Source organism: Sorex araneus, chromosome 4, assembly GCF_027595985.1.
Source record: "Sorex araneus isolate mSorAra2 chromosome 4, mSorAra2.pri, whole genome shotgun sequence".
Classification (NCBI taxonomy): domain Eukaryota; kingdom Metazoa; phylum Chordata; class Mammalia; order Eulipotyphla; family Soricidae; genus Sorex; species Sorex araneus.
Genome location: NC_073305.1, coordinates 147145013 through 147166863, shown reverse-complemented (window position 1 = coordinate 147166863; position 21851 = coordinate 147145013). Strand labels below are relative to the sequence as shown.

General features: G+C 37.0%; 1 protein-coding gene across 1 annotated transcript in view; it reads left to right on the top strand.

Annotated features, from left to right (window-relative positions):
• TBC1D32 (TBC1 domain family member 32) overlaps positions 1-15655 on the top strand; it is a 227184-nt gene extending 211529 nt beyond the window's left edge. The window contains exons 33-34 of the mRNA XM_055137151.1: positions 2468-2656; positions 11300-15655. Coding sequence (XP_054993126.1) covers positions 2468-2656; positions 11300-11419 — 309 coding nt within the window. The 3' untranslated portion in view covers positions 11420-15655. The remainder of the gene's footprint in view (positions 1-2467; positions 2657-11299) is intronic.
• The last annotated feature ends 6196 nt before the right edge of the window (positions 15656-21851 follow it).

Below are 21851 nucleotides of genomic sequence, written 5' to 3'. Positions count from 1 at the left end.
TTCTCATCTAAGTCAATCCAGTTACATCATACTTGATCTTCTGTGCTTGCACCATCAGGTCCTCGATGGCTGCTTCCAATGCCAGCATACGTGCTTTAAACCCCCTCGATAGTTCACCACCTTATGATGAGGGGGTGGCAATGCTGCCAACCGGCAAGGAGCGAACCAACAGTTGCTGCCCAGAGATGCAGGCAGGTGCAGGGCTGGATTCCTTGCATTGACTGTGTCGATCTGGCCAGTACTCTCTGTACATGAGCAGCACATCCATGTACAAATTTTGTGACATGTTTTTCACCACGCAGACCATTACAACATGCCACCCGCACAGCAGATCCTGGCAAGCTACACGTGGTCTATTCAATATGCCAAAAACAGTAACAAAAAACTGCCTCATATCCTGACCCTGGAAGAGCCAATACAGCAGCATTGAGAAGGACGAGCAAGGAGAGGCTGCTAAAATCTCAGGGCCAATCTAAGCTGCCAAAATGAAGGACTATATTGGCATAAATAGGTGAAAGTGGAATGAGGGAAAAGGAGAGACAGAGAGAGAGAGGCAGATAGACAGAAAGAGGAACCCTGGCAGCAGTGAATTCAAGAAATTAAAAGTATTGCCTCTCGTCAAAGATCCGCTGATTACAACCAGCACGCTAATGAAGTAGGTACAGAAAATGTGTTTCCAAAGTTCAGTAGATTCATGCTATGGAGATTTTTAGGGAACAATGGAAGTTTGGTAATGAACTCTGCATGTCAGCCTGTCCTCCAAGGTCAAGATCAGGGAGAAGAACCTGATCAGTACCAGGTAAACAGGAAACTGGAGACCTTAGAAAATTTAATTTGTCTGCTTGTTTATAAACACTGGATATTCACAGATAAATTCTAATTCAGCAGTAAATTAACTTAATAGACTTTGTGGAAAGATTTTGGAAATTTTAAAAAAGGATATATATAATTCTAGTACAGGAAAAACTTATACCTGAGAGCAAAATTATAATTTAAAAATGAAGAACATATTTGGGCACATGTAGTTGGCATCATCAGTAACAGTGAATATCAGAGGATATAAAAATATAATGGCTGAGATTAAAACGTTAATGGTATGTCCACATACAAATTACACGAAAGGTAGAAATTCAGTGATAATCTTGTTTATAAATTAATTGTGCCCCTGTCCCCGAGAATTCATAGGTTGAAGTTCTAAACCAACTCCGGAACCTGAGAAAATGAGGTCTTTAAACAGAATTGCTAAATTAAAGTCATTACAGTGGGTATGTGTTCTAGCAGAGGCAGATTTGAGCATGGGCTTTTACAGGGTGAAAGGTAATTTAAAAATTATAAACAAAAATTAAAATGCTGTAGAGTAATTGTATTAGATTGCTAGGACTGTTGGAAATAGTAAGAATGCTTGTCTTTGAGCTTTTGAGTTCGGAGGCCAGATTCAGCGTGTGATCATGGATAAAGTCCTCCTCAAGGCACTAGGGAAGAATTGCCTCCAGTCAGAGGCAAATTGTTTCCTCTCTCCTAATTTTCTTTAGAGGTTTTTGTATTGTGGATTTATCCCTCTAATTCTCTATCTTCGCATAATATTCTCCATGTCTTTTCAGCATCTTTCTTCTCTATGTGTCTATGTCTGTTCAGATTTCCCCTTTTGTATAACACCAGTTAAATAGGAGTGGGGTTGACTCCAGTGACCTCACGGGAACCTAGTTTTCTTTATAAAGAGCTCTATTTTCAATACTGCCACAATCACAGGTATTTGAGGTTATTACTTTGGCTTGGGGTGGGGGGAGGGAAGAGACAATGTTGTCTGTAATATTAATGTACCAAAATGTTGCAGTGATAATCTGTGTCATTGTTATTGTTTATTTTCCCCTGTTTTTTTCTGGTTTTGATGCAGTTGAATTGCTTTCATAATCAAAACAAATATTATATAAAAAGATAAACTTTGTAAAAAGTCTCATTTTTCAGTTGTTCTTTAAATTAGCTCCTAGTTTTATGTTATATAATTCTACTTGGTTTAAATTGTTTTCAGAGTCTGCAAGAGTCCATTTGCATTAATGTAACATTTAGCAATCTGTCATCTGTATAATTGTACGTCTGTGAATATAGGTAGGATAGGAAAAATTCCCATCTCTGAATTTAAATAATCTCTAAGTATTTGTTATCTGTAGAGAAGAGACTTGTATTATGAGTTAGAAGATGATAAAATGAATGGATATACTATTTATCAGTAAGTATTAAAGCAATATGAACAACATCAATAGCCTGGAATCTTGAATCCTAAGGCCATGAAAATTTTCTCACACATTTAGCAAATAGGTGAAACATCTTTGTTAGGCTTGTAAAAAAAAAAACTTTATTTTTATTAAATGCCAAGCTCTTCATTTGTTTTTGTGACTTACCAGTTACAGCTTGTTAAGTCAAATAGGTTTATAATAAACTTCTGAAAAATTGACTTCTTCTTTTCTAGATATGTCTGCAGTGGATAACTCAGTGTTTCTGGAATTATTTAGATTGGATAGAAATCTGCCATTATATTGCTACTTGTGTTCTCCTTGGCCCTGATTATCAAGTATACATCTGTATAGCTATATTCAAACATCTGCAACAGGACATTCTACAGCACACCCAAACTCAGGACCTTCAGGTTTTCTTAAAAGTAAGTTTTGTTTTGTTTTGTTTTTTATCTCAGAAGAAATATTACTTGAGTTAAAAGCTAACTTTGCTAGATCACTTGCTGCTTACTGCCACAAACTTGTCTAGATACTCATCCAATCCCAAAATCAACATTGAGAGGTAGATACTGTTATCATCCTCATGCTCATTAAACTATATCTCTGTTAACCAACATATATTTACATACATATACATATATATACATACATGCACACGCACACACACATATACACACACATATATATTCCATATCTTATTGTATGGTTCTCAAACCATGTCAGGAGGATCAAGGGCCCCTCTTGAAAATTCTCTGCATCTTTAATTTAATATTTCAAGGCAATATATGATTAATTTCTCATGTAATGTGAGCTTTGACACTGAATATTAGAAAATATGTGAGATGTAAATATACTTCTGTGTAAAATTATGGATAGAAGTCCAACACTGTTCTCTTTAAGTTAAATATCTTTTCTTGAATTTAAAGTACCTTTCTCTACAACTGCTACTCTTACCACCCCATGACACACATAAATGCATATATGCCAGGGTTAATATTTGTCATTTTGGGGTTTTCCGTTGTTTAACAAATAGTTTTTATATCAATTTAATTTTATATTTTTGCTATTGGATTCTTTTTAGAGATTTTTATTTATTTTTAATATATATTGAGTGGAGCTATGTTATATAATACTGTTAATGATGATTTCTCATGCACATAATTCCAACACCATTAGTATAATTCCAACCCATCGCTAGTATACCCACCTCCCTCCCCCAAGGACTGCAGTGCCCCTTCCCTTCAATCATCACACCCAGACTCAGTTGTATGGATCAGTTCTCCCATCATGTTGCCTTTGGCTCTTCCTTGCTATCCTGCTGTGTATCGTTAAGTTCTACACAAGAGAGATCGTTCTGAGTCATCCCTTTCTTTCTGAGAACTTCATTTACTCAATAAGAAATCCTCTGGTCCATTCGTGTTGCTTCAAAATGAATGACTTTTTTTGTGCTGCACAGTATTTCATCGCGTATATATACAACTTCTTGATCCATTCATCTGTGGTTGGGCTTTTAGATTGTTTCTATATCTTAGCTATCGTACCAAGACCATAGGTTTGCATATACCATTTATATATGCAATATATATATAAATATATTTGCATATATTTATATATATATTACGATTTTGTGATTTGGGGATAAGTAACAAGAAATTTATCATTGGGTCTGTGGGAGTTTTCTTCCTATTGTTTTGTAGAGATATCCACATTTCTTCCCATAGAGACGAACCAGACAACATTGCTACCAATAGTGGATAAGCATTCCTTTCATATCATAACCCCCACCTCCCACCCGCGCCAAAACTGGCTGTTTTCAGAATTTTTTCTTTTTTTGCCTTTTGGGTCTCACCCGGCAATTCTCAGGCGTTACTCCTGGGTCTGCATTCAGGAATTATTCCTGGTGGTGCTCAGGGGACCATATGGGATGCTGGGAATTGAACTCGGTCGGCCGTGTGCAAGGCAAACTCCCTACCTGCTGTGCTATCACTCCAGCCCCAGATTTTTTAATATGGGCCATTATCATAGCATGAGATGATATTTCAGTGTTTTTTATGCTTGTCTCTAATCATAAGTGATGATGATCACTTTTTTTATACACCAGTTAGCCATCCATGTGTCTTCTTTGGAAAGTGTTCGTTCATTCTCTCACCCTGTTTGTACATGGGGTATTTGATTTCTTTGTTGTTGAGTTTGGGGCATGCTTTATAGCTCTTGGATATCAACCCTTTATCTGATATGCTGCATGCAAATATTTTCCTTTTATTATTATTTTTTAATTTGAGATCCTCTCAAATAAAAAATTTGAGTATGTCATTCAGTAGTATGTCTTTTTTATTGTAGCTTGTGTTTCTGTTGCTGCACAGAAGCATTTTACTGTGATGTAGTCCTGTTTGTTTATTTTTATTTTTGTTTTTGTTTTCTTTGCCAATGTGGGCATCTCTTTGAAGACACCTCTACAGTCAATTTCCTGGAGTGTTCTACCGGTTTTTTCTCTTCAATGTATTTTATGGATTCTGGTTTAATCTCAAGATCATTAATCCACTTTGAGTTTACTTTTGTGAAGATGTGACAAGCTATTTTCCTTGATTTTCTGTAAATATCATGCTCATTTAAATTGCCAAAATGTAAAACATTTATTTAAGAATACTGAATTCACTGGCTCTAAAACTTTAACTATATCACTAGAATTATGATATTAGAAACAGTCTTAATGAAAAAGTATACATGACGGTGAAACAAATGAAGGAAAATGATAAAAAATAAAATATTGGCAGATCAGAGAACAGACATGACTAAGCAAATGAAAAGCATGTTCATGACAAAATATGTTTAGTTTTTTTCTGTCAAGGGTCATTTTCATCAACTATGATGATCCACTATAAGAATTTCAGATTTGAAAATTTTCCTGATCTTTAATAGTATTAAGGGAATAAATGAAATATAATTCTCCAATTTCTTGTCCCAGTTTAGTTTCTCTTACAGTGATTATCACTGACTATAGATGCCTGACAATCTTCCATAGTATCCTGTGTAAGATTCTTGCTGTGATTTTTGTGTCTGTTGTATTTGCAATTTGTTTTCAATTTCTTGAGATACATGCACATAGTAGATGATTAATTAATATTTGTAGATAGACTAAATAATGTAAACATGAAAAGAATGATAAATGAACTTAGGCTTATTCACATTAAATAACAAACATTACTATACCCTTCAATGGTTATCACTTACCTTCCTTCCCACCAGAGATTATTGACTTTTGCTTTGGGGTTTTACTGAGCATTTTTTAGGGACTATACCTGGCTCACTGCTAAAGGCTCACTCCCAGCTATACTTGCAGGGCTATGCAGTGCCTCGAGAGCTAACCTGGACCTCCAACATACAGCTCATGCTCCAGTCTCAGGGGTATTTTATATTTCATCATGTTTAAATCTGATTTTAGTGATTACTGCAGTTTTGTCTCTTTCTTGTCTACTGCAGAGGAAAATAAATTTTAATAGGGTTTGCAATTGGTTACCTCTGTCAGTGTGTCCCAAATTCTATTATGCTCTTGGCATAATGCTGTTATCAATTAAATGTTGTAAAGAATTTTCAGACGAGAGGGAAAAGATTATCTTTACTACCTAAGTCCTGTTTAAATTGCTACAATTTAATGAGTTGGTTTAAATCCAAATTAAGAATATGTTGGCAAAGAATTGATTTTAGCACTTGTTCTAGAACTAACCTTCTTGTACTATTCTCATTCATTTGAGGAATTAAGAAAAAAGTCTTTTTAATACTGTCACTTTATTTTATTGGTTTGTTTTATTTTAAGCAGATAGTTCTCAACTTCAGTGATTTTTTTGCTTAGTGAAATAAAATCAACTGTGATTTATTTAAACATGCATTTACATACCCTTTAACTTCTCCATTAATAATCTTATAAAGTTTATAGGCATGTGTATACAACTTTTTACTTATCTTATGAAGTGATTTTTATTCTTCCTTTCTCAGAAAATCTGCCACATCAGGAATAGAGCTATGATTTTTAAATTTTACAGGGAGGGACAATGTGTATAACCTACTGTAGAACACATGTTTGCATGTTTCAAGTCATGGGCTTAATACCTGGTACTGCAAAAATAACAATGATAGTGATTAAATAGTTAAATTCCACAATGAACTGCAGCTGTAGGTTTAGACCTTAGAAATTATATCTTGTGTTTTGTGATCCAAAATTATATATGTGTACAAAAGAAGATTAAAAGTGATAATGATCCATACAACTACATTTCACAGCCACAGTGTGTTTTTATAGATCACATGCAATTTTTTTTTTACTCTGCATAGTTAATATTTATTGCTCCTGAAGGGAAAGGTAAAATAGATCAGGAAACCTTACTTTACTTTTCGTTGTTTGAGCCTAAACTTCAGTATGAGCCCATACTTCAGAAATTAAAGACCCACTTAAAAATGTTTAAATAAATATGTTTCAATAAACATATTTATGTGGGTCTTTAATTTCTGAAGTATAGGCTCATACTTCTGTTCTAGTGAAACTACTTATTTGGTGGAGAGCATATTGAAGGACCAGGAAGAAAGTCACATGGTAGAGCATCTGCTTAGCATGTTTGAAGTCCTGAGTTGGATTCTCAGCACTGCATTGCTGCCCTCAACCATATAGTCCCCATGAAAGCACCACTGTGCAAGTTCCTGTTTACCTGGAACATGCTGGGTGGAGCAGAACTGTGTCACTAGGCTAAGGTCCTAGTAGTCAGTGTCACACTACTGGATGTTGTGTTGCAGGGAGTAACCACTATCTATATATAAAGAAGAGCAGGATATTGAATTCTGTTATAAATAAGATACTCTGGGGGCCTGAGTGATAGCACAGTGGGTAGGGCATTTGCCTTGCATGCGGCCAACCCGGGTTCGATCCCCGGCATCCCATATGGTCCCCCAAGCACTGCCAGGAGTAATTCTTGAGTGCAAAGCTAGGAGTAACCCCTGAGCATCGCTGGGTGTGACCCAAAAAGCAAAAAAAAAAAAAAAAGATACTCTGACCCAATGGAAGAGTTTACAAAATATTTAAAACATGAAATTATTGTATGTTTTCAATTATTTCCAATTATCCTAAGAAACGTAAGATAAATGTCTCCAGAATATTGAAAACATGTGATTTTTACCTTCCTGGTATGTCTCTTGTACTGACAGGAAATGGTATGATGGACCTATGTTTTGTCTCTGAAGCATATGGTTAAGCAAAAATGGGGGCTGGGGGGATAGTACAGCGGGTAGGATGCTTGCCATGAATGTAGCAGGCTTGCTTTTGATCCCCAGCACTATACATGATCCTTTGACCACATTCAGGAGTGATCCCCAAGTTCAGAGAGCCAGGAGTAAGCCCTGAGAACAACCTGGTTTGTGCCAAAAATAAAGAAAAAGAGAAAGAGAGTAGGAAACCACTTGTCTTCCTTTTAGTTTCGACTAAAGCTAGATTAAATTAGATTAAAATTAGATCATTGAGAATCTAGACTATTTCTTGATTTTCTCATACTGAACAATGCCACTGAACATTCTTCATAGACATAGATGAAAACAATGACTTGGAATTGCTTAGACTTGAAGGCAGCACACACTACAATAGGTAGTCCTACTTTACTAAAAACACATTTAGTAATTTTATTTTTACAAAAAAAAAGTGAGCAGAATGCTTATTTTTCTCCTTAGATTAAGCCACTATAGTAGATGAATGCCGATGAATATATATATTCATTGTATATATATATACATATATGTATATATATACATAGATCTATATCTCAGTAAGATGCTGTCTGAGTTTTTACTGTATCCTTGTAGATTTCACAGAAGATGTGTTGGATAGTAGAGTGTTAAATGCATCATTTCCTCACTTTGTGATTAATAGATTAGTTCTGAGCTAGAAGGCAATTTCTGAAATCATGCTGAAGAGTTTAGTCCTTGGACCTGGGGTCCTGAATATTTTTATCTGTGATAAATAATGGTATGATAGATGGTGGTAGAGAACATCTGTATGCATCAAACTACCCAGAGAGAAAAAGCATTATCCAACAATATAAATATTCTCAAATATTTCAATAAGCTTGAAAACCTGAAGTGTTTGGTTCGTTAGTTTTGAGTGAAATCAACTCTCTCTCTGTCTCTCTCTCAAACACACACACACACACACACACAAAATGACTGTTGTATTGTTCTTCAGAAGATTCACTCTTGAAGCAACTTGGCAATACTGCATTCCTCTGTAGCATGCTAATATATTGGCAGTGATCTTATTTTTAAGTTTGTGATTTCAACCTGGGAACAAATTTCATTGAAATGCCAGGCAGGGGAAAATTGTCTTCCAGTAAAATTGGAAGGTTCTGAAGGCACAAAGTACTTAATTTAAATGTTTCAACTGAATCCTACATATTATGGCAAAATCAATTTATAATTATGAAAAATAAGATTAATTTCAACCCAATCAGAAGATTGTCAAGAGGAATTTTTGTTGTTCTCGTTGCAGCTGTTTTTACCAGAGCATGTTGACAAAGTAAGAAATGAAGATCACACTGAATAAAATAGATTGAATACTAAGCTTTTAGAAGGCAGAGGGGCTTGGGGAGAGGGGTATGGAGGGAGGGAGAGAGAGAGACAGAGAATGAGAGCACTTAATAGGCTTAATGTATCCGTTGCATGTGTAAGACCCAGGTTTGATCCCTGACGCAGCATGGTCCCCCAGTACTGCTTAGTGCCTGGATCAGTATTCTCTACCCCCACCCCTCTCTACAGAGCTGCTAGTAGCCCCTGAGCACTGACAGATATAGCCTCAAAACAAAAACGGCAAAATTTTCCTAAGATGCTTTCATCATCTAAGCCAACAGATAAAACATCCGCTCACCAAGAGTTTTGCAGATATTTTCTGCATTGCTTTATATCATTTGAATCTAATTGAATTCCAATTCCAATTCTGTCATTCTCACAGTATAAGCGTGGTTACTATCCTCAGCCTCCCTCTCTAGCCATCAGTTTCCTGCTCTTTTCAGTTGTGAGTGAAATACCTATCACGTATAGTTGTTGAAGAATGAAGTGATACTATATGAATACTTTTAAAATATTGGGGCCAGAGAAATAGCACAGAGCATAAGTCAGATGCCTTGCATGCAGCTGACCTATATTCAATCGCAGGCATCACATATGATCCCTTGAGCACCTATAGGAGAGATCCCTGAACACAGAACCAGGAGGAACCCCTGAGCATCAGTGAGTGAAACCCAAAAAGAAAGATTATTTGTGTTGTATAGAACCAGGTGAATGGTGAAACCATGACCCTAGAACCTTATAGTACATAGTAAGGCATTCAGACAGCATAGCCTTGTTTCCTTATTGTTCACAAGTTACACACAAGAAATTGAGTCATAGAGTGAGAACACTCCCAGATTCATAAACCTATTAAAACACGGGAAATTTGAGTAACCCCTCCCTTTCCCTGTTTTTTCTTTTTGTCCAAATCCAAATCCTACGCTTTTACTAGTATATCAGATTGTCTTTCATTGACTAATTTGGTTGCCTTTGGACCTGGCACGATAGCTCAGGCATAGGTATGAGGCCACCAGTTTAGTTCTCAGCATCACGGCCGCACGTGCTGATTGAATTCCAGCAACACTGCCCTCTGGGGTCCTGCCCACCACCACCAACATCCACCAACATATGCAACCTCCATTTCATCACAACCAAGTGTGTGGGTTTGTGAGCCCCAGTGAGCACCACCACTGAGAATATGAACACCATAGCTAAATGCGTACCAGCATATTACTAAAGCTTCTCTCCAGTTTGGGTACAGTGTTATGGCAAATCATACAGTTTGAAGATAATTTGAAAAATTCATATTAGTTCCATATTCATATACATGTAATAATAATTATTATGTATACATAAATAACCGTAAGATGAATTGCTTGATACTAAGATTGGTGGTTGATCATTTTGTTATCCCCAAAGAACAAAAACAAATTTATCAAGGAGAAATTTATAGAAAGTCTAATTCTATTGCTATTTATTTGACAAACATCTTCCCTATAATTCAGTTTATACAGATAATGATGCCACTATATATATGTGTGTATATATAGGTATATATGTATATAATATATATACCTATATATATGCTGAGGTTATGTGCCTCAGCAGATAACCTTTAAGACTGCCACATTTCTCATTTATCTTTTTGTGTAGTATATAACCAGGAACTTTACATAAAATAAGCTGATAAATGGGTTAATAAATGAAGAAATTAAAAGTTGGATAACATAGCACAATTATGTTATAGAGTCCAGATTTTCATTTCATAAATTATTATCTCTAGTCTAAATTATATATATGTATATGTATATATATACATATACATATATGTATATATACATATATGTATATGTATATATATACATATATGTATATGTATATATATACATATATATACATATACAGCCTTTAAAAATGTGCTGTTGGAAAAAAAAGCTGTGTTGTTGGGCTGAAGTGATAGCACAGCAGGTAGGGTGTTTGCCTTTCATGAAGCCCACCCAGGTTCAATTCCCAGAATTCCATATGGTTCCCTGAGCACCACCAGGAGTGAAGAGCCAGGAGTATCCCCTGTACATCGCTGGGTGTAACTCCAAAAAGAAAAAAAAGTGTAATAGCAACATAGTTAAGCATGTGTACAAGCCTTGGCCACTGGTCATTGTAGCAACATAAGCCATGACAAAAAAGGGTGTGAGGAGGGGAATACTTTTACCCATGAAATAGCTATGTTTTTGGGTCAGTCGTGCTTGTTTCACAGAAAACGATTTATTTCTCTCAATTTTACCTTTTCTAGCAATATAGAATCCCTGTCTACACCTGATAAAAGAAAACTCAGCATCAGCTATGTAAAATTAATGCAGTGAGACTTGTGTGTCTTTTTTCAAACAAATAAACTCCCCTTTATGCATGTACAGACACACACGCATATAGCACTGTCTGTGTGTATATATATACACGTATATATATATATATATATTTTTTTTTAATTTCAGGAAGAAGCACTGCATGGGTTTCGAGTGAGTGATTACTTTGAATTCATGGAAAATTTGGAGCAAAGCTACCGACCTGTACTAATGAAAGACATGAGGAACATTAGAGTACAAAGTGTATAGATCATAAAATGCACAACTTGATTTTATGTTTTATTTATTTATAAGAGAAACAAAGGAATTTGATTGTCCATAAGGAACTTGTGTACATGAGTTGTGAATATTCATACTATAAACCAATGCTGAGGTTTTGGATATATTCAAATAATTATTAGCTCAATTTGTAACATAAATTAAATTCACTTTTATAACCTCTTTTGTAAAATTATTTTATGTCTTGTTTATGCTTCCTTATTGCCTCTTATGTTTAAATGTTTAAGAGATAATTCCAGGGGCTGGAGAGATAGCACAGCGGGTAGGGCGTTTGCCTTGCACGCGGCCGACCCAGGTTCAAATCCCAGCATCCCATATGGTCCCCTGAGCAGCGCCAGGGGTAATTCCTGAGTGCAGAGCCAGGAGTAACCCCTATGCATTGCCAGGTGTGACCCAAAAAGCAAAAAAAAAAAAAAAGAGATAATTCCAACCACTCTCTTTTTCACAAAATGATGAAGTATTTTTTTTCTAGTAAGTCTGGAAAGAAGCAACACTATTGTAAATGATTATTTGAGAAGCCAGAAAATCAGTAGATGTGAATTAAAGACAATTTTGTTTTTAAAAAATATTTTAACTGTCTGAACATATCAAATAAAATAGAAAAAAATCACAAACTTAACATGTGATTTTTATCATGGAAATGGATAAGAAAATTTGCTCTCAGGCAAAATTGTTTTTCTAGGAACATCTTTTGATACCTTCATCAATTTGTAATTTTTTTATATAAAATGTACTCTCTACCATACATGCTTCATTTAAAAGATAGTTTTTTATTTTTTTTCAACAGATAGATTGGCCATTTCATACTGATAAACATTTAACGCATTTATTTTATGTTTTCTTATGATAGTTTGATTTGAACTGAATTTGAAACCATCAGAGAATAGAGTTCTAAATTATTAAATGACAGTCTGTTTTAAGTCGAGGTGAGCTCTGAAGACAATATAATCTAGGGGAATCTATTTTACTATAACATAATGGATCCATTTAATATGAGTTATATAAGGTAAATGATGTTTATAGTTATTGATTTTTGCTCACCAATTTTACCAATTTTCAGAAATTATAAATTGGGGTCATTTTTTAGTAGCTAAATCTAAACATGAAATCATTCAGGCCATTCACAAGCTTTTTTCCCTTTTGGTAATAAATGGCTTAATTTTAATCTCATTTTCCTTTTAATTTTCCTTTTGACAATCAAACACTATGATACCGTTTTCAGTTTAGTGACATTTTGGCTATTAAAATATCATCTTATAAAAATTGGGTTTTATACTGTAAATGCCTTCAATAACTTCTCAGTAAGTTTATTCCTCATAGGCACTAAAAAATTGAGAAAAGCAAAGAAAGCAAATTAATTTGACGTATTGCTCACTTTAGGATAATATGCATTAAGTGAAAGAGTCCTGAGGCAACCCAAAGCACCAAAGCTTTGTCAATATTCAAATTTAATTTTGAAAAGATTTTCCCCAGAACCTCTGATGCATTGCTTATGGTTCTACTATTTCTATTATTTTGAGTTATTGTTTTGGTCCAAAGAAACTTGTAGCTTTATTTTTTAAAAGCTCTTGTACTATAACTGTACATAAAAACAAAAGGAACTGTAAGTTACTTTTGTGTATTTATTGCTGATTTTTATTGGATGCTATAAATCTAGAAAAGAATATTTGAAAAATTGACTCGCAGATACGAAAGAAGACTTGCCGTTCACATTTGAAAAATAAAACTATCTTTTGAGCAATGTTCTAGAATTTTTTATTTTTTCGTAACACGGGAAATACAGTAAATTGTATAACTACCGTTGCTATTAGTTTTCCATCTATTATATAGTGATAGAATATTATTGGTTCCCAGGGGCTGAAGAAGATGGAGAGAAATTAGGAAATTGATTAGGTGGAGGCAGAGAGAATGACCATCTCTTGCTTGTAGTAACAGCTCCAATTTTTTTTAAGGTACTTTGAAACGTATGCTTAAATCTGTTGTGTGTAAATTTAATCTCTCACATCTTATCTATCAAAAAAGTGAAAGTACTATGAAGAGAAATTAGTAATTCCATCACAGTGTCAGAGTTCTAACAACGGTTATTTTAGGAGCAGGCTATTTGTTGATACCTTTATCAAATTTAGAAATATCCTTACTATTTACATTTTGATGAGAATTTTGATTTTTAATTTATTTTAAACATTTATTAATATTGGGATTTGCAGTACTGTCAATCAGGGACCCTCCACTGCTGATAGGAATGTCAACTGATCCAACCTTTCTGGAAGTCAATATGGACATTTTTTTAAAAAAAGACTAGGACTTTAGCATCAATACAAACCAGCAATTCCACTCCTGGGAATACACCCCAAGTATCCAAAAACAAAATTCAGGAAAGACATCTGCAGTCCTATATTCATTGCAGCACTACTCACAATAGCCAAAATATGGAAACAACCTAGATGTCTAAGAACAGATGACTAGGTAAAGAAACTACAGTACATGTATCCAGTGGAATACTATTTGGCTATAAGAAAAGATCAAGTCATGCAATTTTCTCCTATGCGGATGTATCTAGAGAATATCATCAGTTCTTTCTCAGATGTGGGGTATAAAGAAACTTTCTAAAACAATATCAAATGTTCAGTGGAGGGTCAGAAGCTATAGTTCAGTGGGTAGGGCATTTATCTTGCACACAGCTGACGCTGGTTCAATTTTCAGCATCCCATATGGTATCCTGAGTATTACCAGGAATGATTTCTAAGTGCAGAGTCAGGGATAACCCCTGAGCTCACCAGGTATAATCCAAAATAGCAAAAAAAGAGAAAAAAAGAACCTAAAAATATCGAAGACAGGATGAACCTCACTCAAGAGCAGACCAGCAGCCAAACCCAGGTTCTTGGGAGCCAGTGACTGAGATCTCCAAGCCAGCTTGGATCGGGACTGGGCCTCCTCCTCCCAGGTCCCCAGTTAACCAGTGACTTGGCAGTCACACCCACAAACTGCCCTTGGCGCCATGTAATCTCATCAATGGCCAAGACCCCAGAGACTATAAACTAAAGCTCCTGGAAGAGTGTTTGGCAGAATTTCCAGAGATTGTACGCTTGTATTGTACCTCACTAACTTATCAAAAGTATCACACATTTATTTGGTTTCTAATATACTTGCTTGTATTCTCTTATATTCAGGCTCCAGAATGAAATACAACAACCCTCACACACTTACCTCTTACTGTGGTGGGAATGTTTTTGTGGTGGGATTGGTGTTTGAACATTATCTGTAATGAATTATTGTGAACTACTTTTATGAAAATAAAATATGTATTTTAAAAAATGTTCAGAGGAAATAGAAACGAAGAGCAGGGAAATTGGTCTTCAGTAGGAAGCTTGCTACAGGGATGGGGTGTGAGGAGGAGGCAGATAAATTAGGGAAAGGAACACTTGCTACATGCAAGGAAAAGCCGTGATCCCTGTGTGTACTATTGCTGCCCCACCCCCTGATCTTAGTCTTGTTAGAAGCTTATAAATTTTATTTCAAGGAAGTATCTTAGTTTTGATCAGTTTTCTGTTTTTCTGTTGTCTGGTCATTTATTTCTGCTTGTAATTTTTCTGTCTTTTTATTTTTTATTTGCCCCTTTCCCTCCAAGGTTCCCAAGGTATTTTATTTAAGAATCTTTCCTAATACAACTGGTCTTTGGATCTGTAACATCATCATCATCCCGTTGATCGTCGATTTTCTCGAGCAGTCTCAGTAACGTCTCTGTTCCTCCTACCCCTGAGATTTTAGAAGCCTCTCTTTACTCCTTCCCAATGATGCCACATTGGAGGCTCTTTCAGGGTCAGGGGAATGAGACCCATCATTGTTACTGGTTTTGGCATATGAATACACCACAGGGAGTTTGCCAGGCTCTCCCATGCGGGCAGGAAACTCTCGGTAGCTTGCCAGGTTCTCCAAGAGGGAGAACTAGGCTATAAGGGGTTGCGCAGCTGCAAATGCCATGCAAATGCTGTCATAGATATTCAATTAAAATTTTAAAAAAGGGGCTGGAGAGATAGCACAGCGGGTAGGGCGTTTGCCTTGCACGCGGCCGACCCAGGTTCAAATCCCAGCATCCCATATGGTCCCCTGAGCACGGCCAGGGGTAATTCCTGAGTGCAGAGCCAGGAGTAACCCCTGTGCATCACCAGGTGTGACCCAAAAAGCAAAAATAAATAAATAAATAAATAAAATTTAAAAAAATTTAAAAAGTAACATGGAGTTCATGCACAATTTAATCAGCTTAATCAATGGCTAAAATAATAATAATAGTAATAAATACAAAACTTTTTGCACAAAGGGGTAGGAGATAACAGTAAAGTCAGTGAGGTTGTATCTTACAAGTGTCCGACTTAGGTTTTATTACCGGTATCCCAAAAGATTCCTGAGCACTGCAAGGGGTGATGCCTGAGGAGTAAAACCACCCAGATGCAACCCCCATCCTCAGTCTGTGTTCTCTAAAAGCTCTATAACATTAATTTACATGATTAACATATTTGGCATTCGCAGATTTGGCAAGCATATTTTGATGTTTATATGTTTTCACTCAGCTATAAACACTTTGGCGTATATTTAGGAATTTGCTGTCTAATCCTTGGCTTCTTTTGTAGTATGTAATTTTATTTTGAAACATTTTAGTGTTCTTTTTTTTCAGTTGTTCTCTTATTATTTGAAATTTGCTGCATTAACCTCATTGTGATGAGAACATTTTTGTATAACTTTAGTCCTTTTCAAACTTGGTTCAGGACTGTTGATGTGACTCAGATGTTCAAGGTACTGATGCTGGTCCTTGGTACCACATGACTTTCAGGCACCACTAGGAGTGGCCTGGTTCCCCATCCCAAGTGCCACCTAACGCAGCCCCTGTAGCAACTAAAAAGTAAGACAAATTTTTATCTGTACTAGGATAATATCTCTGTACCATGAAATTTATATCACTATTTTTATGTGGAGTGGCGTGTCTGTTCTCAATTAGATTGTTTATGTGTTGGGAGATGGGCTCACCTGGCTGTGCCTTGGGACTACTCCCTTCTCTGTACTCTGAGCCACACCAGGGCATGCTCTGGGGACCATGTGGTGTTGGAGATCTGACCTAGCCTGCCTGCATATGATGTGCTCAGCCCTGTAAGCTACCTCCATAAGGCCAAATTCAATAGTTTTATATTAGTTTGTCGTGTGTATCCTTACTGATCTTTCTTGCTACTAATTTAGTCAATTATGAGGGTAATGTTAACTGTATTTGTGAATCTGTCTGCGCTAACTTTCAGTTCTTTATTTTTGCTCTAGACTATTTGAAGCTTAATGATTAAGTTTTTAAACTTTTATGATCTATCCTTTGTGAATTAACAGCTTTGTAATTAGGAAGACTTCATTACCCCTAGAAATATTCTTTCTATGTTTTACATTATGAACTATTCCTGGTTATTTTACATTTCTTTAGGATTATTAGGCCTTTTCCCAATATTTCACTTTTATTCTTATATATTAATACATTTAAATTGAATTTACTGTAAATAATAAAGAATTGGGCTTTGTACTTCTCCACACTTACACCCACCACTACAGTTTGGCAAAACATTCAAATTTTAATATATGAACAAAAATTGTGTTTCATATTGTTATTGAAAGATTTGGCTTTATAACTTGTACTTAAATTTATAATTTTGCTGTTTGTTTTTGCATTGCTTCAAGTGTTATTTTTCTTTTTTCTTTTATAGTATATATTATTAAATTAATGCTTTTTTGGTTTCATCTTATGTCCCTCATGTGTTGTTTTTTTCATGTTAGTGTTACCTTGGAGTTTATGTTATACATCTTTAGGTATCATGCTCTACCTTCAAGTAGTATTATACCACTTTACATGTAAGTGAAGTATTTTTACATCCAATAAATTTTCAAACTTTACTAGATTACTTCGGACTAGAGCACAATGGGTAGGGCGTTTGCCTTACCCGGGTTCGATTCCTCTGTCCCTCTTAGAGAGCTCAGCAAGCTACCGAGAGCATCCTGCCCACACAGCAGAGCCTGGCAAGCTACCTGTGGCATATTCGATATGCCAAAAACAGTAACAACAAGTCTAACAATGGAGACATTACTGGTGCCCACTTGAGCAAACCGATATGAGCAATGGGATGACAATGCTACAGTGCTACTAGATTACTTAATTCCAAAGAATTCTCTTTACTTTCTCGTAAATTATAAGAGGATGCTAATTGATCTCTCTCTCTCTTTCGCTCTTTCTCAGGTAAATATAAATGTAGTCCTATGTGTTATTTTGAAAAATATTATTACTAAAATTTGGGGTCTACACCTGGTGATGGTCAGGACCATCACTCTGGTTTGGAGCTAAGAGAATCATTGAGTGCCAGGGATTGATCTTCAGCTTCCCACATATTTGACCTATTTCTCCATCTCTTCAGCTGTATGTTATATTTTTAAATAATTTTGATTGTTTTATAACCCTTGCTCATTAATTACAACTATATCCAGCAAATAGGTTGTTAGTATTTTTCTTTATGTCACCTTCCTCAAATTAATATAAGCTTTTAAAGAATTGCATACAAAGTGTATGATTTACTTCCTAGCAGAAATTTTAACCTAGTGATCTGTACAGAGCAAGCTAAAGATTATTTGCTGAAATAACAATGTATTTTGAATTAGCACAGTGACATAGTGATTAGAAGATGAGACATTACACTAAATTTCAACATTAATAGGTGTAGCAAAGAGAAAATACTTTATACTTCTTGTTTTGAATATGTTTTCTGCTTCTTGTTTATCATAGTGTAGATAGATGTAGATAGTAGGTGTTTGAGACACATCTGGCAATGCTCAGGGGTAGGGAGAAAGCTCCAGTGGCAAAGCATATGCTTAGCATGTGAAAGACCCAGAGTTTGATTCTTGGCACTTCATAGAGTGAGGCTCTGCTATGTGGGCAGGATACTCTCACTCTGCCCACAGCACCGCTTTGTATAGCCTGGTGGCCCCTGAGTGCTTTGCTGTGTGATCCCTATAATAAAAGGACAAAAATATTGAAGTATCTGTGTAAGAGTTTTCCTTCTGTGTGTGTGTGTATGTGTGTGTGTGCATGCATGTGAGTGTGTTATGTATTTAAATCATTGTGGCATCTAATAATAGCTTGAATGACCTAGTCTGAGAAACTAATCATGATTTAGAAAGCAGATTACACCTTTCTGAAATACATCATGTGTGCAAATATAAACTTACCTTGTATTTATAAAATCTGACAGGTCACTAAGTATTGTCTCTTGTAGAAACCATTAGGAGAGCACTCTGCCGTTTTGAAGGGTAAAGACTTGAATGTCTGCTGTGTCAGCATCCCTCCTTTCATAGTGATTCTTCGTATTTCTAATCTTGTTCTTGCTAAACATGTATTTGTTCCTGCTATTTGTGTATTATATATGACAGTGAAGGCACAGGCCAGCAACCCTCTTTTGTAAATTAATTTTTCTTACAATAAAATGCTCATTTCTTTCTGTATTTTCTATTATTTTTGTGCTACAATGACTGAGTTGAAGAGCTGTAAGAGACTGACCTAGAAAACCTAAAATATTTATTACTGAGCCCTTTAGAGGAAATTTTGACCAATTCAGGTTTAGAATACTAATTACACATATAAATCTAAATCCACTTTAAGTAGGATGACCTTTTTAGAGATACAGAGGATGCTAGAGGACATCGAATCCAGAAGTTCTGTTTCATCACTGATGAAGCTGTGACTTGGAAGGTGAAGAAGTGCTTCCAGGATCACGTAGAAGGGAAAGAAGAACTCAGAAGGGTGAAACTCGAGCACAGTTGCGAACTTGGATTTTAGATGCCAGCTCTGTCATCATCAAGTTCTTTAGCTCCTTTGTGCCTCAGTTTATTTATTGGTAAAATTAGAAAAGCTCTCCCTACCTCAGAAAATAATGATGCAATGCATGTGTTTATAACAAATTCTTAGTAAGCATTTAATACATCTATCTGTTTTTTTTTATTATTTGTTATTGTGGTCTCATTATTGGTAGCATAATCTGCAACCTACCTATTCTGACTGTTATTTATTAATTTACTCAGTGTACCTTTATTAAATTCCCACAATAAATCAGGCACTCCATTGGGCTTATTTTTAATATTTTTCCCAATCTACAAATTTTTTAAATAATTTGGGCTATATTTTCTGGCTTATGATTTTCTTACTAAAAATGACAGAAAAAAATGTCCTATGGAACGGTAGGGCTAAAGCGATAGTGCATTGGGGTGCATCGGGTAGGGCATTCACCTTGCACGAGGCTGACCTGGGTTCAATTACTCCAACCCTCTGGGAGAGCCCAGCAAGCTACTGAGAGTATCTCACCTGCATGGCAGAGCCTGGCAAGCTAACTGTGGCGTATTCGATATGCCAAAATTCGATATGCCAAAAACAGTAACAAATCTTGCCATGGAGATGCTACTGGTGCCCTCTCGAGCAAATTGGTGAGCAACGGGATGACAGTGTTGGAAAGGTAAACTAGACATACCTTTATTCTCTGCCCCATTTCCCTATATTTTCTTACTGCTTTGATGTGACTTTTTCTATTCCAGAATTTGAAATAGTCCAGAGCAATAAAATGGATTATAAAGTGTATATTTGAATTGTTTTATGTCCTCCAATTATCCTTTTTTCTTACTAAAAATAACATCTTTTCTCAACAGAATATTGAGACAATAATAACTAAAATAAGTGTCAACATGCTTACTTGTGGGGCTTAAGGACATAACTCATGATAAAGTGCATGTTTAGCAAACATGAGAGTCTAGGGTTTGATTCCCAGTAACACACACACATACACACACACACACACACACACACACACACACGGGGACAATTTTAAAAGGATCATAGCAGTTAACCTTAATAACCCTGAATTTTCAGCACTAGTAATATTTTAGCCTTTAAAATCAGTTTACTCTTTTTGGCACATTTCCCACCCTATATTCCACTATTGGCACTTAGCCACCCAAAAATGTGAAGCACTATGAAAATAATTGGACTGTCATGTTTGCTAATAGAGTACATTTGAGATACGTTGGAAATGACTTATTAAAATGTTGGCAGTTAGGATGAACCAAGAGCCGCGGCACGAGAAGCAGAGCCTCCCGCCTACTGACTGTGATCCTGAGGTCTCCTAACCCATTTTGGCACCAGAGCAGATTCTTGGAGCCATGCATTTTGACTGCGAACTGAACTACAACCTCGTGCAGCCCGGGGAGGGATTTTTTTCCCTCTCCACCCCATTTTTCTGAGCGAAAATGGCGGCAGCGGCAGCAACCACGCGGTGAGAGCCACCCTCTAAGACCCCTACACCAGGAGGTAGGACTTTCTTTAGTGACGTAGCCTGTAGGTGATCCTGGGAGGGGAGGTGTTCCCGGCGCGCCTTCCGCCCAGAGATGAACCAAGAGCCGCGGCACGAGAAGCAGAGCCTCCCGCCTACTGACTGTGATCCTGAGGTCTCCTAACCCATTTTGGCACCAGAGCAGATTCTTGGAGCCATGCATTTTGACTGCGAACTGAACTACAACCTCGTGCAGCCCGGGGAGGGATTTTTTTCCCTCTCCACCCCATTTTTCTGAGCGAAAATGGCGGCAGCGGCAGCAACCACGCGGTGAGAGCCACCCTCTAAGACCCCTACACCAGGAGGTAGGACTTTCTTTAGTGACGTAGCCTGTAGGTGATCCTGGGAGGGGAGGTGTTCCCGGCGCGCCTTCCGCCCAGAGATGAACCAAGAGCCGCGGCACGAGAAGCAGAGCCTCCCGCCTACTGACTGTGATCCTGAGGTCTCCTAACCCATTTTGGCACCAGAGCAGATTCTTGGAGCCATGCATTTTGACTGCGAACTGAACTACAACCTCGTGCAGCCCGGGGAGGGATTTTTTTCCCTCTCCACCCCATTTTTCTGAGCGAAAATGGCGGCAGCGGCAGCAACCACGCGGTGAGAGCCACCCTCTAAGACCCCTACACCAGGAGGTAGGACTTTCTTTAGTGACGTAGCCTGTAGGTGATCCTGGGAGGGGAGGTGTTCCCGGCGCGCCTTCCGCCCAGAGATGAACCAAGAGCCGCGGCACGAGAAGCAGAGCCTCCCGCCTACTGACTGTGATCCTGAGGTCTCCTAACCCATTTTGGCACCAGAGCAGATTCTTGGAGCCATGCATTTTGACTGCGAACTGAACTACAACCTCGTGCAGCCCGGGGAGGGATTTTTTTCCCTCTCCACCCCATTTTTCTGAGCGAAAATGGCGGCAGCGGCAGCAACCACGCGGTGAGAGCCACCCTCTAAGACCCCTACACCAGGAGGTAGGACTTTCTTTAGTGACGTAGCCTGTAGGTGATCCTGGGAGGGGAGGT